This window comes from Nyctibius grandis, chromosome 10, assembly GCF_013368605.1.
Source record: "Nyctibius grandis isolate bNycGra1 chromosome 10, bNycGra1.pri, whole genome shotgun sequence".
Classification (NCBI taxonomy): domain Eukaryota; kingdom Metazoa; phylum Chordata; class Aves; order Nyctibiiformes; family Nyctibiidae; genus Nyctibius; species Nyctibius grandis.
In genome coordinates this window covers 34,884,032-34,899,390 of record NC_090667.1, presented here as the reverse complement: position 1 = coordinate 34,899,390, position 15,359 = coordinate 34,884,032, and the positions used below count along the sequence as shown (strand labels likewise).

Genomic DNA, 15,359 nt, shown 5'->3' with positions numbered 1-15,359 from the left:
GTCAGGTTTCAGATGCACAAAATTGGGAGCGCTCTAATGGTAACCTCAATGCATTTTGTTTCTGCAGCTGTTTTAAGATAAAAATGAATGCTTTCAAATCCCAAACATATGTTGCATTTCAAATAAAGTGTCTTTTTTTGAAGCACAGGCTGCTTTCTGCCAAGATTGAGGTAGACCTCTGTGATATAATTTCTGTATTTATAGAAGCCTAATCAGAGCTTTCTCCTGCAAGAAAACAGTGATCAGCTTCGAAGCACGTGATCTCATGGTGCTGATGTGAAACTCTTTCAGATACTGTCCTTCCTTCCTTCCTTCCTCTTTCCTTTGCTGTACTTCTCCAATAGCGTGTTGCTATGTAAGTGCTCAGCTGCAATGTCGCGTAACCAGCTCCTGCCTGAGCCCGGCTGGTAGGTAAGGTTGAGCTCTCTTGGAGAAAAGCTGCGTGTTTCCTCTCTGCTGGAGACTGAGCTGTACATACATGGTGCTGCTCCCTTTCAGATTGGTTGCTTAATCTACTTTTCAAAAGGCATTCTTGTTTTCTCCAAGAACTATGGACAAGACTATGCCAACTGAAACCATGTCACTTGCCTGTTCTTGCTTGAAGACAGTTTTTCACATCTAGTTTCCAGGGCCATCAGCAGACGTTGGCAGTAATAAGCCATTTCTTACTATTTGGAAATGCATAGCTGATACAGAAATGTTCTGTTTTCTTGCATATATTAAATACTGTCAAGTTAGGCATTCTACAGGAAAATCAGGTAGGCAGAGCAGACATTACATTTGAAGCACAAAATATCAGATCTTTGTCAAGGAACAAAATTAATTCTGCCAGAGAGACTAACATGCTCTTCAGAAGTTTAACCTCATGTTATGTTAGATGTTATTATGGGCTTGTTCTTAATAAACAAAACCCCACTGGTTTCTCCTTGCTTCTCCCCCTTTTGAACAGCTTTTTTACCTTTCTTGCTTTCCTCTCCCCTTTGTGCTGGGCTTCTTCCCCGAGGCGATGAATGACTTCTCATATGAGCTTTGGCTTCTGCATACAGCCTAGGTGCAACTAATAGCACATGGAGGGATGCTTGGAAAACTGATACGTTTTGTTTTGTTAGTGGCATGTTTCATGCATTGGATTTTTTAACCTACTACTTTCTGCATGGATGTGTAATAATGACTCTTTTGTTTAACATTAGATAAGCATGAGATCACCGTGGCACAGCTGCATGTGTAGTCACTCTTGAAGCAATTGCACACCTAATTGGCTGACAGTCTTGGCATTTTTAAAACAAACACAAGCCTTTTAAAGACAGGGGACACACTTATGTATGAATAGTCAAATAAACTTGTGGGGTGTCATCAATGGAGCCCTCTGGCACTGAACAGTTGTGTGAGGACCCTGATCCTGGAGGCAAATCCCAAGATCAAGAGACCAAAAAACAACACGAATCAGAGCAAAAATTATCCAAAATAACCCATAATGCTTTGGAGAACATTAATGTGATTGGTCAAGGCTTGAAGCACCTTTTCCAGCATCAGCGCAGGAGGTCGTCAGTCTCTCCGCACGATGTTCAGCAAGCTCAGGCTGATCTGGAGCCTGACGTGGATTTGGAAAGCCAAAGCGTCTGTGCTGAAATTGATGGTGTCTCCACCCACCCCACAGCTCTGAACCGGGTGCTTCAGCAGATCAGAGTGCCACCTAAAATGAAGAGAGGGACGAGCCTGCACAGCAGGCGGGGCAAGGCAGATGCCCCGAAAGGAAGCCCGCAGATCAACAGGAGGTCTGCCCAAGATGCTCAGTCGGGTCGGCCCAGATCGTCATCTACTACAGATGCTCCCACAAACTTGTCCGTGATGGAGATTGCTTCTTCTGTCTGTGTAGGTGGAGAGGAGGCCACAGCAGCAGCAGTAAGTTATGCAGATTTACCTTTGGTCTTTATCATCTGCTTGTATGTTTTCTTAAGCCTTTTTAATCTTGTTTTTAAAAGCAAGTTTCTTTCAGCAAACAGGAATGCGACTGTGTTCAAAAGCTTCTTCGGTGGTGAAGCAAAGAGCTTAAAAGATGCAAGCGTTAGTCATTTTCTCACATGGCAGGTGGCTTATTTTGTATGTATTTGATCAGTGAAATGAGAGCTACTTCTGAAACACATCAGGTTGGTTGGATGGCACGTCACAGGCAAACAAGGAGTGATGAGAAGAGCAGCAGCCAGGGTAGTCCTCCTCAGCAGCTGTTATCTAGTTCCTGCAACAAAACCTTGCGTTTACGTAGATGGCTTTTTTGCTTGCCCTTTGTTTTATTGTGTGTTTTAGAAAAGTGAGGAATTCCAGTTTGAGTCAGTGGTGCTGTCGATCTCTGAGGCTGTTGCGAGGCTCTGGGAACACTGACTGCAGCCTGCGACTGAGCTGCAAGGCCAGGCTGGCTGAATCTGGTTTAGATCAGCCTGGCTGCTGCGCTGATGTGGGATCGCTGCTGTCTCTTCTAGTTCGTCTAGCCTGTGTGGAAAAAGTGTTCACCAAAATGACAGTCTCTGGTCTGTGACATGTTCTTGCGAAGCTATGCATAGCAGCTTATTGATGATATCAGGAAGTAGTATTTGTCTTACCATCTTTGTTCTTTCCCAGATCAATTTAGTTGAAGCACTCCTTTTTTTTTAAAAAAAAAAAAACAAAAACAAAAACAAAAAAACCCCACAACCTAGGTTTCTGATTTAACTTTAACTATAACCTATGTTTTCCTAAAATTCTTTGCAGGCTTGTTCATTGGAGGACAAACCCTTTGATAAAGATAGGGAGTATTGTGAAACTGGTTTCTGGTTTGTTGCTCTTGAAGAGGGTCTGACCATGACTCTTGGACCAAGAGAAACAATCCTGCTAGTTTGATGCTATTGAGGTAGCACGGTCCTGAAGCTTACATAGATGATAGTTTTCCTTGCCTCAAAGTGTACTTTGAAATACTCTGTGTGAAAACCTTTTCAGAGTATTTGGCGGTATAATATGCTTTCAACGTATTTCCCTGATAGTCATCTGGAAATTAGCATATCTTGCATTATAGATGGTAATTACAAAGTATTAGCATAAATTACAATATAATTCTAAGGCAATGAGTGAAGTTTCCTCTTGGGAGAAGCACTGAAGGAGTCTGGAGCTGTATCTGAGGTTTTTGTTTCTTACCAACGGTTAAAAGAATAGATGTAGTAATAAAGTAGGTAGGAAAAGGGTACGCTCTCCTAGGATGGGTTAATTTTGCAATTGATCCGTATCAGTCAAGCCATTAAGAGGCCTCTTAATAGCTTTGGGTTTATTTCCTTACTGGCTCTTTTCATTGTGAGTGAGCTCTTGATCTTGGTTTGAGGAGAATTTTGGGGAAAGTTGGTAGTTTTCCAGTTTGTACCCAAATTCAGCAACTTAAGTTTGTGACATAAGCTCTGTCCTAGCTGTGGCATGTGTCTAGGTATTAGGCTTCAAGTGTGCTGATTCCACTGGAAGGTACAGATTAGCCGTAGACAACTCTCGGGTTAAGTGCAGGTGATTATGTAGCTTTAAATAACACATGACAGCTTTTACTGACTTTGCAGTATAAAGATGTAATGCATTTAAAAATCAACTACACGTAAATCTTAATCACCGATATGATTGCTAGCAGAGCTGCTCGGTTTATGATTCAGTGGAATCAGGAAAGCATGATGCAGCCATTTGTTAAATCAACCTTACAAAAGACATTAATGTTTTCAGCATTTGAGAAGCTACCTTAGCATTCACTCTGCCACACTGTTGTAATTTTTTCCTAAATTAATGAATTGCTAAATTGCTAAAACTGTAACTCTCTGTTCAACAATTTGTATTGCAAAATTAGTTACAACACAACTGAAATGATGGAGTCAATAAAGAGCCAGGTAAAATCTGAAATTATTAGAGCAAACTTAAATGCAACAGGGGTGAAGTTAAATGTGAGCTCAAACTTTTAAACACTGTCTTTAAGCTATGAGACATCTGAAGTTGTTTCACACAGTGTTACTTTAACCCTAAATTTTTCTAATTTATTTCATCTCACTGAGACTGAATTATTTGATGAAGCTTGAGAAATAGAAATAATTTATTTAAGTATCTGGCAGATAGCATTCAGTGATCAGGACTGAGAGTCCTCTGGACTCATGGGTTCTGCTGGAGTCTCTACTGATTGTGTATACAGCAAACCACTTTTTTTTTTTTGCTTGTTTCATATTTACTTTCTCAAGACTTTGTCTATTTGTCTCCTTCAGCTCTTTGTGGTCTTATCTTTTAAATAAGTTTACACTTTCTTTTTCCTGCTTATAACCCTGTTACATCCCCCACATTAAACACCCTGCCAGGAAGCTTAGGAAGTTAATCTCCTCAAAATACAGTATCACTAACCCAAGAGGGGTTTTTTGTTTGGTTGGATTTTTTTCCCCTTCCCATGCTTTGTGTGTGGATGCTGCAAAGTTTTGGAGACAAGAGTCTTCATTTCTTGTTTGTTCTGCAAAGCCCCTCGAACGAGGTGGGGACCCAGCGAGGTGGCGGGTTCCCTGGGTGGTCGGGTCAGTCTGAAGCATTTGGTGCGTTGTCCCTGCTGCTCACAAAGGCAACAGAGCCGCCTGCTTAGCGTGCTGATACAGTTCAGAAGAGGTTCTCTTCCCATACAAACAAAAGCATCATAAAATCTCTTCTGTGTCTTTGCAGCACTGGTTTATGTGAAGAACAGGGTTAACTCTGGGGCAGCTGTCAGAGTTTTTCGGGGGTGGGATAGTCCCTTTCAGGTGAACATCCAGAACTGTGGGACTATTTTAACTTTGCTTGTACGTAGGTTGATGTTGTAAGCGTTAACTCATGTTTGTGTGGCTCTCCAAAATAGTGAGTCCTGGATGAGCCTGATTCTGCGTGGTGCTGAGCTCCTCTGCTCCCGGTGGGAACTGAGGGCATTGAGTGCTTTGTGGCGTAAGGGAGAGTAAATTCTTAATAATCCTGTGCACACTAAATATTTTTAGTTCATGGTATTCTGTTCTCTCAATTTGTTGTTGAAATAGAAGGGCAAAATGTTATCCCAAAACCACAGATTGGATTTGTTCTAACACCTCATTTACATGCATTTGCATGTGTAATAATCCCTGCTGCATGTTGTCTGGCTTTGTATAGAAACTGAGAAATGAGATTGTCATAGCATGGGAAATATTGTAATAATTGAAGTCTTACAGAGATACTTCACTTTGTCTTGTATTTCAAGCAGTCTATAAATTTAAATATTTTTGCATAAATCTTTTCTTGTAGAGGCAGCGCACTGAGCTGCCTAACATTGTTAGGGTTTTATGGAAAAATTACAAAATCAATCTTATTGAAACAGAAATCATTACAAATGTGCAGCACCTTGGGTTTTTTATCACCGAGATCCCTACACGTCTGGCCGTCAGCTGGACTCGGGCCAAGCACTGGTGGTAGAGCGAGGTGGGGGAGAGGCCAGTTCATCCAGGGTTTCTGCACAGTGAATTGGTTTGCAGTGTTTGGTGGAAGCCATTGGCTGACACCTGCTGGTATCACTAGGAAGGCAGACCAACCTCGATTAATTTAGTATCAAATTGGTCAGTAGATTTGCAGCTTTTTGCCTCCAAAGATTTCCAGGTTGCCACTTGCTTGCCTCAGGGTTATGGGAATGATAGGAAAAAGGGTTTGCTGTCCTGCGGCGAGATCCCCGTAGGGCAGCTTTCCAAGGCACCACTCCCTTCACCTCTGCTGCGTCCTGATGGGACTTACTGTGTCCTCATCCTCTGTCCAGTGTTGATGATCAGTTTGCACAAATATTTCAAATATCTTTGGATTTTACTTGACAGCTTAGATCTGTATGCTGTTACTGTCCACATTTTAAAAAAATGACTGCATACACTTCTGGAATAACGGTTTGCAGTCTTGAGTTTGCAGACTCCTCGATATTGGCCAGTGATTATGTTGACCCCATGAGTATCAAAACCCTGCTAACATAAGCTTGGTTTTCTTAGTTACTCCTAGTGACTCTCTTCGAGCAGTCACACTGGTCTACAAACTGCACGTTAACATAAACAGGGGACCACGTTTGACTGTGCCGCCCTTTCAGTATACGTAGCAGAGTTGTGCAAGAGCAAACAGTTCCCCCCAACTGTAAAAAGTCTTTTAAAGCAGCAGTTTATTTGCCAGAAACGTTTTTCACAAATTCTTTTGTCCTAAATACCATGCAATACATGTGGGACAACCACCTGTGAAAAGACAAAAGATGGAGTTTTTTATGACATTAAAACCATTTGGAAAGTCTACTGTGGCTATAAACAATGTGTCGTAGATCTATAAAAGATCATTTAGGCTTTAACCCGTTTCCCAAAAGAACAAGCAGTCTTTTTAACATTGTACTGTAGTGTTTGCTCTCCCTTTCAACTTATGTAGGTAGTAAACACTTTTGAAATTTTTTCATAACTGATCCTGAGTAACGCAATTTGTAGCTCTGGCTGTAAAGGCCTGTTTTTAAATTGAATATAATATTTGTCATATAAATAGATCAGGTTAGTCACAAGCCCTTCTGGAAATAACATACATGATTTTACTTCCAGTACCTCAGCTGAGTCATGTTAAAACAGCACTAATCTTGCAGAGTTACTGTAAAGGGAGAGCTTTTACTCATTTGCGAGGGTGAAGCAGGAGTTACCTGTATCGTGACAGCGAGAACCTGCATGGATTGGTGTAAAAGGAGCATTTCAGGACACCAGTGATTTATTCTTTCTCAAAACTGGTGCTGCCAACACCTGGAGCCACAGACGTGGGCTTCCAGCGACTCTGAACTCTGCTCCAGCCCTTGAGGCAGCCAACGCTGCGCTCCTCGCAGCCGGCGCTGATGCTTCGCACAGGGGTAGGGTTGCGTCGTTTGCATCTTGCAACAAGATAAGATACGGGCAGATCACTGCACTGGCGTAATTGCAGGTTGAGATAGGACAGGAGCAGGCTGAGGTTTGTTTCACAAGCTCAGAAATTAATCTTCAATTGCTCATTTGCTCTGAAGGACCACACTGTACCAGGCACTGCTTTTCCCTGGCTGGTACCAGTAACCTTTGTGAAGCACAGGAGTGGCGATAGGCTCAAAGTCCTGTTCATGGGCAAAGAGGATGCACATGATATATAATGAGAGACAAGAATTTAATGTTAGTGTGATTGAAATCTTAAGGGTCTAATCATTATTAGTCCAGATCTAATTGTTACAGAAAATTAAAAAAAAAAAAAAAGCTGTCAAAGTCGTTATACACACACTTCCTAGTTTATAACCCCTTTCTTTGGGTTATGCTCACCCTTCTGCTGCTCCTCTGCATCCTACAGCTGGTGACTTCATTCTGGTCAGGGTGGAGGCGTGTGGGTGTTACAGCAGGTTGTCAACATCTGGAGTCCTTCACTGGGAGGAATTCAATGTTCAGGTTGATGGTTTCTTCTTCCTCACCCTAGGATGTACTTGGGGTATTTTTTAGCACGTTTGCACACAACAGTTAGACCTTTCTCCTGTATCGGTCTGCAGCTCCACATGCATCCTGATTTACTGTGTGTGGTGCCTTTTCTGTGTGTCACATACTGTTTCTTTGTTCGCTGTTCCCACCCGCCGCCGCCCCCAGGCAGCTCTCTGCAGCTCCACATCTGCATCTCTCTAACTGACCATGGGCGAGTGTTTTACCGCTGTGAGGTTTCCAGTGCCAGGTCTGTGCCCCATCTCTTCTGCACCCATGCCCGCTGCTGCCGCCTCTCCCGTGGCGATGCAGGGCCGTGTTTCGTTAGGCCGCGTCAGGGCTGCGGAGCTGTAAGTACCTCGTTCCCTATAGAGAGACTGCTTGTGCCGCTGTCTGTATAGAGGAGCGGTTGTACCTCGCGGTGAGACGCACAAGTGAAGCAGACTAACCAGACACCTGGTCGGGTAGGGAATCGCTGTCGCAGATAAACCAAGTGAAACAAAGCTGCAGGCGGGTCAGGAGAAGCTCTGGCAGAGCGAGCCTCAGGCCTAAGGCGTTGCAAACTCTGGCACAAAGCCTGCGGCACCTTACCACACCTTAACAGTACCGTGTTACAGGGCCACAGTGACCATTGGAGCTCTAAACTCTATTTTTTTGTTTAACTGTTAATTATCTGAATACTGTTTATGTTAAGAAAGAAAATAAAGGTTAGTAAGACTTTAGATAATATTTACTATAACTGCAATGTATAACTTAATCCAGTCCCAGACAATGTTTTATTCCTTGGGTTATCGTATAATTTAAACTTCATCTCGGAGGAACCAAAAATCCTAGAAATCTGTTAATGTATTTATCCATCTACAAGTGTGTATTATCTTTTGAATTTCCTACTGCTTTAAAACTTCAGGATGTGCCCAACGTGTGAAAGGAAACGCAGCAAATCACTGCCTGATGCATTGATTTTATTTGCCTTTTTAAGGCTAAAAATACCCACACATTGATTAAAGTAACTTGTGGCTGAGCGTGAAAACATACTGGTTTGCCTTGGTCTGCAAAATAGGGTTATGGATGTAGTCAGGGCAGAGAAACACTGCAATGACCAGTTAGCGCCGCATTCACCGAGCGTTCTGGTGGTGGTGCAGAATGTGCTTTGTGGGTTAAGTGCAACAGTCAGTTGTGAGTACTGCTGCCATCCCAAGCAGACTTTTTGATCTAATTCCGTGTTCTTTCAGAGTTGCATAATGACAGCCTGTTTAAGGTTTAAGTTTTACTAGCAAATCAGGCTGCGTAGCTGGCACAGAATAACTGCTGCTGTTGTAGAGGGCTGGAGCAAATGAGCTGAACGCTGTTTGAACAGTAAGCTTTTGTTTAATTAGACTTGGAATATGAATTCTTTCATGGCGGGTGGTTAGCTTAATCTCTGCCGTCCGACAACATCGTCCATACGGGTGATGTCGTCTTTGGATGTCCTAAGACAAACAGCGTACGTATGGGGAGGAGCAATTTATGTGGTTTTAAAACTGACACAGAAAAAAAGTGTAGAAACAATCAAGTAGAGGAAAAGTTTCAATATTCATATGAATTCCTGTGTTTTCTGTAGTGAAGAATATTTGTCTGCATATTATTAGACAAATACATATTGCATACAGGCAAAGCATGCCTATAACTTTGTCTCCAACATGAAAGGAATTTCTGAATAGCGTTTCAGATTCACTGAGGTGTGGTTTGTTTTTCATTTTATTTGAATAATTGCTTTTGAAACATTGGCATTGAAATGTCCATCTGTCGTGTTAAAATGTCAGTTCAGTACTACAGCAGCTCCACAGTGTCCATGGCTGATATGGCGTGTACTGGGCGAGAAGGAAGGCACAGTGTTCTGCACCCTCTACAAAAGTCTGGCCTCTTCCAGTAGTGTTTTAATTCAGGCAATGCATTTTTTAGCCTTTTTGTTGTTAAGGACTGTCAGATAATGCAAGAACAAAAGACCCTAAGGAAGCATGCACTGTTCCTCCCGTCTCTGTACAGAAGGCAGCGCACCACATCGCAGCAGCAGCAGCACAGTGGGACTGAGAGTAGCGCCCGCGTGCTTTGCCTTTGGGCAGAGGAAGGGCTGTGTCGGCTGCTGGGCTGCGGGGTGCTCAGCGTCCCTTTGGACTGGAAGGCACCAGCAGGGAATGAGAAGAACGAACTGCTGGAAAGGTGATGGTGCTGCTTAGAAATGTCGTTTTCCCCTGCAGTGTCCAGGACTATACCCCTGTTCACCATTTAACAGGTCCAGCACAAGTTTTTACGCCTCGTTGTCTTCCATGCCAGGCAGAGCTCAGCTGACAGGGTATTCACCAGGCGTGGCTCCCCTTAGCCGTGAAACTCGGATTTGCTGTTGAACCCTGCACGTGGAGGTGAAGATAAATGGGGACTGGGAGCCATGACGATCATCTGCTTGCAGAACAAATAACGCCTGCAAGTCAGTCACTGATTTCTGTTAGTATTAACAAAGATCTAAGACAAAGAGAAGTGATACAGGAGTCACGCCTGGTATTTATGAAGCCTGTCAGCCAACCTGCGCCTTTTGCATGGCATGTGATCATTTTAAACACTTTGTACCTTCTGACGTGGTGACTGAAGGGCAGACTAACCTTGCTTTCGAACCTTGGCTGCGTGCGTTACCGCAGGATACACCCTTCTCCACACAGGAGGCTGGAAAATATATTCTGGGGGGCAAATTTTACAGAAGGGTTCTTTGGATGGGATCTGGCGATCCAAACTCCAGACCCTTTTCTAGTACGCTGCTGTAACACAGGCACCAAGGCTGGAAACTCAGTATGTCTGCTTCAGTCATATGCTATTAAACCACGTAGGCGTGTGTGTAACCATCTCAGGTAGCCTCATGGCCTCATTTCTGTGACTTGCTGTGTGGTTGTGTTGTCTGTCATATGTAAGTGATAGTCTGTTCATGGCAGTGAATGCCAAGCTTACCTGTCTGCAGTGCCTGCAATGATTGTAGTCGTTCCAACAATGGACTATGTGCCCGTACCTTGTGAGATAGATCTTCCAGCACAGGCCACAGAGCTGAATTCAGGCCTTGCCCTGAATCTGCCCATTTTCCAGCTGTAAAATGGGACTAGTAGGGGCATTTGAGAATTATGGAGCTGAAAGTGACATTTTACTGGAATTCTCAAACAGTTGGCATTTGCAGAGTTTCATGCTTGCTGAATTCAGGATGATCCTTGAAACCAGCCTCCCCACTTCTTTCAACAGAATTGTAGAACATCTCCCATCAATTTTCAGGTGTCCAACTCTCTGGATTGCACCTAAATCCAGATATAACACATGTGCAATGGCTTGTATGACATTTTTTTAAATTTTGTGTAAGAGGAAGAATGGAGAATGCAGGATATGTCTTAAACTTCCTAAATTTATTTATTGTATATAAAAAGATGTAGGAAAGCGTTCCTATTGGCTTTTGTTCTATAGAATTTTCTCTCTCATTATTTTTTGTTTGAATGTACTTGATGTTTTCACTTTAAGTATTGCCTTACTGCTTTGGTGGGTCATGGTGGGAAAGCTCCTGCCACGAGTGCAGTCCAGAAAGGCTCAGGGTGAGGCGAGAACTCTCTATGGGACGGTCATGGGGGATATTTTGACATCCAGAGCAGGAGCATGAAGTGGTTTTAAGTTGGAGGAATAGAAAGAAATGACAGCAAAATCGCAGGCAGGAGGCAATTACAGAAGGGCTTGGAAATGAAATCCTAAGAAGTCCAAAATGAAAATGCTGAGACAGGATGACATGAGAAATGGACTTATTTCCAGAGATTTAGAGATCCTCATTGTGTTCAGGGCTTTTGGTTTCCTGCCTCTTTTTATGAGCATCCTGGCAGATGCCTGAGCCAATTCACAGAGATCTGGACCTCTGAATGACAGAAATTTGAAATGCACATGTCCTGGCTGCTGGTTTCTTGCAACCGCGTAGAGCATTGCTGCAGCCACTGCAGTAAACTCAGGAGTCCTGTAATTCCCTTTTTCTGCATGAGCACAGTGCTGTGTCTGTCCCTCACAAATAGTGTGAGGGGGGAAAGAACAATTTAAGGATTCAGAAGCCACTCTTGTCAAGACATGTGAAGAAATGAAAGTGTACCTGACTATGTCACCATAGATCTTTGGGGGGGGAAGAAAGTAGTATTTTCGTCAAGCATTTTCTAGTGAGTGCAACAGGGTGTTCTGTGCTGGTTCCCACAGAAGAGTTAAACCTGTGTGAGAATATGTGAAGGCAACTCGAGAGCTGCCCAGGGCGGCTGGTGGGGCATTTTCCTCTGGGTCACTTCTGATGCCCCGTGTCTGTCCTGACTTGGGCCGCCAGCAGCCCCGGGGTGCAGGGTGGCTTCTGTTACGGGCACGCGTGGGAAACGCTGCTGGGGAGGGGAGCAGGGCCGAGCCGTGCTGCGGTGGGGGCCGGCGGGACCGGGGCCGCTCCTCCCCGAGGGGCCGGGGGTCGAGCGGAGCCCTTCTGTCCCGGGAGGGCGGGTCCGCGCCCGGTGGGAAAGGCGTCGAGGCTGGAGTAACCCGGCGCTGCGGGTACCGGGGTAAGCCCGTGCTGGGGGTACCGGGCCAGCCCTGGTGTCCGTGCTCGGCGGGGCCCAGCCTCGCCGGGACGGGCGGGCCTGCCTCGGGAGCGGCGGGCAGGGCGGGCGTGGAGTCCCGTGCCTGCCCGGGGACGGAGCCCCTTCCCGGGACCTCCGGGGCCGTGCTGGGCCCGTCGCTGCCCGCAGCCATCCGCGCCGGGCGGGGGCGCAGCGTTCGACGGGCCTTCCCGGCGGCCGCTCCGCGGAGTGCGGGGCCGGGCTGGGGCGGGGCCGGGCGGGTGCCGGTGCCCGCCCCCCGCAGCGGCACCGCGGGGCGCCGCGCCCGCCCGGCCCCGCCCCGCCCTCCTCGGGGCGCCCGGCACAAGGAGGAGTCCCAGGTGTCGGGCGGAGGGTCCCGCCGTGCGGGTCCGGTCTCGGCCGTGCGGGTCCGGTCCCCGGCCGCGCCTGCCGGCGGCCCGAGGATGCGCTGCCTCCGCTGACGGCAGCCGGCCGCCGCCGCGCTCGCCCCATGCCCCGCTGCGGACCGCGCTGTCCGGGGCCCGAGGCAGACCATGGTCCAGCGCTTCAGCCTCCGGAGGCAGCTCTCGAAGGTGGGTCCCGCCCGCAGCCCCGCCGGCCCCGCGCTCCGGTATCGCGGAGCCTCAGCGCGCCCGAGGCGGGCGAGTCCCTGCGGGGGAGGCAGCTCCGTCTTTTGTTCCTGCCTCTCGGAGACACAAAGGGGTCCCCGGTGCTGCTGGCTTTGTCGGTGTTTTAAGGCAGACCGTCTGCTCGTAGGTGCGGGTTTTGACCCCTAACACCGCAGTTACCGTGTAGGTTTTGGGGAGGCGGCGGTTTCCTCACTCGGTTCGGTCTCGGGACTGACAGGAGGGGGTGTGTGAAGAGGGGAAACGTAACTGACAGCTGTGCCGATATGCGGGTGTACGAGATAGCTGCCTGTGATGGCCACTTCAACACGGGCCTTACACTGGCCAGAAGGTCTTCAGGAGTCGGGAGCGTGGCTTGTCCCAGCGACACCCGCAGAGGCAGGAGGAAGGCTCGTCCTCCTCGCTCTGAAGTGCTCGGCAGCGCTCGCTGCTCATACAGCACTTAAGAACAAAGGAGTTGCTGTGAACAGGTTTTGCTGTTTAATAATTACAAGTGTTCTAATTTATTTCAAGAAGCTGCTTTAGAAGAGAGAATAGTTAACCCGTGTAGTCTTGCAGTTTTGTCGCTGAATCAATCCAATGCACGTAGTTTGAAAAACGTTTGGATAAAAATCAATCCATGAATAAAAGCCAGGCTGCATAGCGCACCACAGGTAAAAACGCTGCTACAGAGCTGCCAGCGCAGCCCTGTTCTTGCATCCAACCATTCCTGTTGAGCAGACTTGGCTCTGGACGTAGGAATTGCAGTATTAATTGGCACTTAAATAGCAAGCTGAATTTTCACTTAACATTTAAGCTCTTCTCTGCCCCACCCCCCCCCATGTGTGTGTTTGTAAAGGTTTTAAAACACATCCATCAAAATTTTTAAATGCTGTTATCAGCATTTAAAATAGGTCAGAATTCACATCCTGCAGACCGTCTTGGGAAAAGCTATGGCTTTGCAGTGAGTTGGTATCTTTCGTATTTATTTGTGATTTTTTTTTTTAATATTTCTTCATCTTAAAGAAATTGATCTGGCCACTTTTAGGCCACAAAAGTAAAACTTGCGTATTTTAACTGTTTAGCTTGTTCCATGTCAAGAGCTGTGCCTGCAAGCAGTAGAAGTCTCCACAGGCACTACAGACTGATCTGCTCAAAAGAGACTTGGTCTAGTTAGTGATGAACTTCGTTTCTAAGCTCTGTTTATATGGGGCAGCCAAAATAGCTCTAAATTAACTCCTTTGGATAACTCCATTTTAATTCTTGTTTATCAAGGCGGGCAGGGCGATGTGGAAAAATGTTTACACTGATTTCTTTACTATAGGAGAACTGTTCTGATTTGTTTTTCTAGCGCTCTCTCCATTTTTGTGTCTGACACAATTGTGTCTTGCACTGGATCAGCTCTGGTTGTGTCAGACCTGCCTTAAACAGTCATCTAGCATTGACAGCTTCTTAACTTCTTTGTTTTAATTGTAAAAGATGCACAACTTTTCCAGTATGATGAACTGAAGGAAAAAATGAGAGCTTGATCTGTATTTACCAAAATAAAAAGTGTAGTTGTGTGAAGGAACAGTCAAACAGACTGTGTTTATCTAGGTTGGGATGTCGGATGAGAACTCCGTGTCCCCGTCTCCTCACTGCTCTTTAGAATGGGATGGGGAAGTCCCGTTGTGTTCGAGTCCTTGGGCACGGGGGGAAGGGGTAGCAAATGGCGTCATAAAGCACTGTCATCTGCAGAGGGAAACTGTAGAACAGACACAGAATTTTGCTGATATATTCATCAGCCAAAACGTAATGACTGCCAGACTATATAAAATAAAGCAGTACTTTATTAATATTTCTTGTGCAAAAATCTTGATTCTTTCATGGGTGCTGACTTAGACTTCAAAGTTGGCAAACGTCTGTGTAGGACCTGGAGCACCTGCTCCCAGGATGTGTTCACTTCCTGGATGAAACAGGGCGTTATTAAATGATATGCCTGTGTTAGCTGCAAGGGCAAAATTCCAGTTTCTAACCATATTTAATGGTGGAGGCTTCAAATAGAATGTGACTGTGCAGATTCGGGAGCTACAGACTGAAAAATGCTGCCACCAGTGCGTATAAAACGTGAGCAAAGAAAATGTGGGACTTCACGCAGGAAGGAAAAATGCGGCTCCGTGACACAGGGTTTAGCCTCAGATAGCTGGTTTCCCTTTCCAACGTGGCTGTTTGCACTGCGTGGCTTTGTTCAAATCCTTTAAGCTCTGCCAGTCTCTGTCTTCCTTCTGTGAATGGGGTTAATGCCTTTCTCTTGTTCACATAATGGCTGTCAAATTTTGAAATACTGTTCTGGGGAGAGCTGTATAAGCACCTAACCGTATGCTGACCTATGAAATGTTTGCATTTGATAACCCGTTTGTATCAGGAATTACAGAAAGTTTTACACAGGCTTATTTTCAAGTGTTGCTTCTTATTTCACACATACCAAACCAGTATTTAGTATTTGTGGGTTACTGCTTGGATTCTGTGTTAATTTGCCAATTTAAATGTCTGTAACTGTTAAAAGTTTGAGTCATGAATTATTGTACCTTTACTGTTAAGACTTGAAGGCAAAATACTTGATGGCTTTTGGGTTGGTTCAACAAATGTCTTCCCCAGACCAACCTCAGATTGTTCACTTTGTTACCCACCACCACCTTTTTTTTCCCCCCTCCTCCGTA

General features: G+C 45.5%; 1 protein-coding gene across 8 annotated transcripts in view; it reads left to right on the top strand.

Moving 5' to 3' along the window:
* TMCC1 (transmembrane and coiled-coil domain family 1) overlaps positions 1-15,359 on the top strand; it is a 118,520-nt gene that overhangs the window by 50,710 nt on the left and 52,451 nt on the right. For 6 of the 8 annotated variants that reach the window (XM_068409506.1, XM_068409510.1, XM_068409511.1 and 3 more), the window contains one exon: positions 1,658-1,902. The exons of 1 other annotated variant lie outside the window; for it this stretch is intronic. In XM_068409506.1, the coding sequence (XP_068265607.1) occupies positions 1,699-1,902 (204 nt within the window). In that variant the 5' untranslated portion in view covers positions 1,658-1,698. Of the gene's footprint in view, positions 1-1,174; positions 1,903-15,359 lie in introns of those variants that run through there. One more of the 8 variants, XM_068409505.1, reaches the window with a different exon arrangement.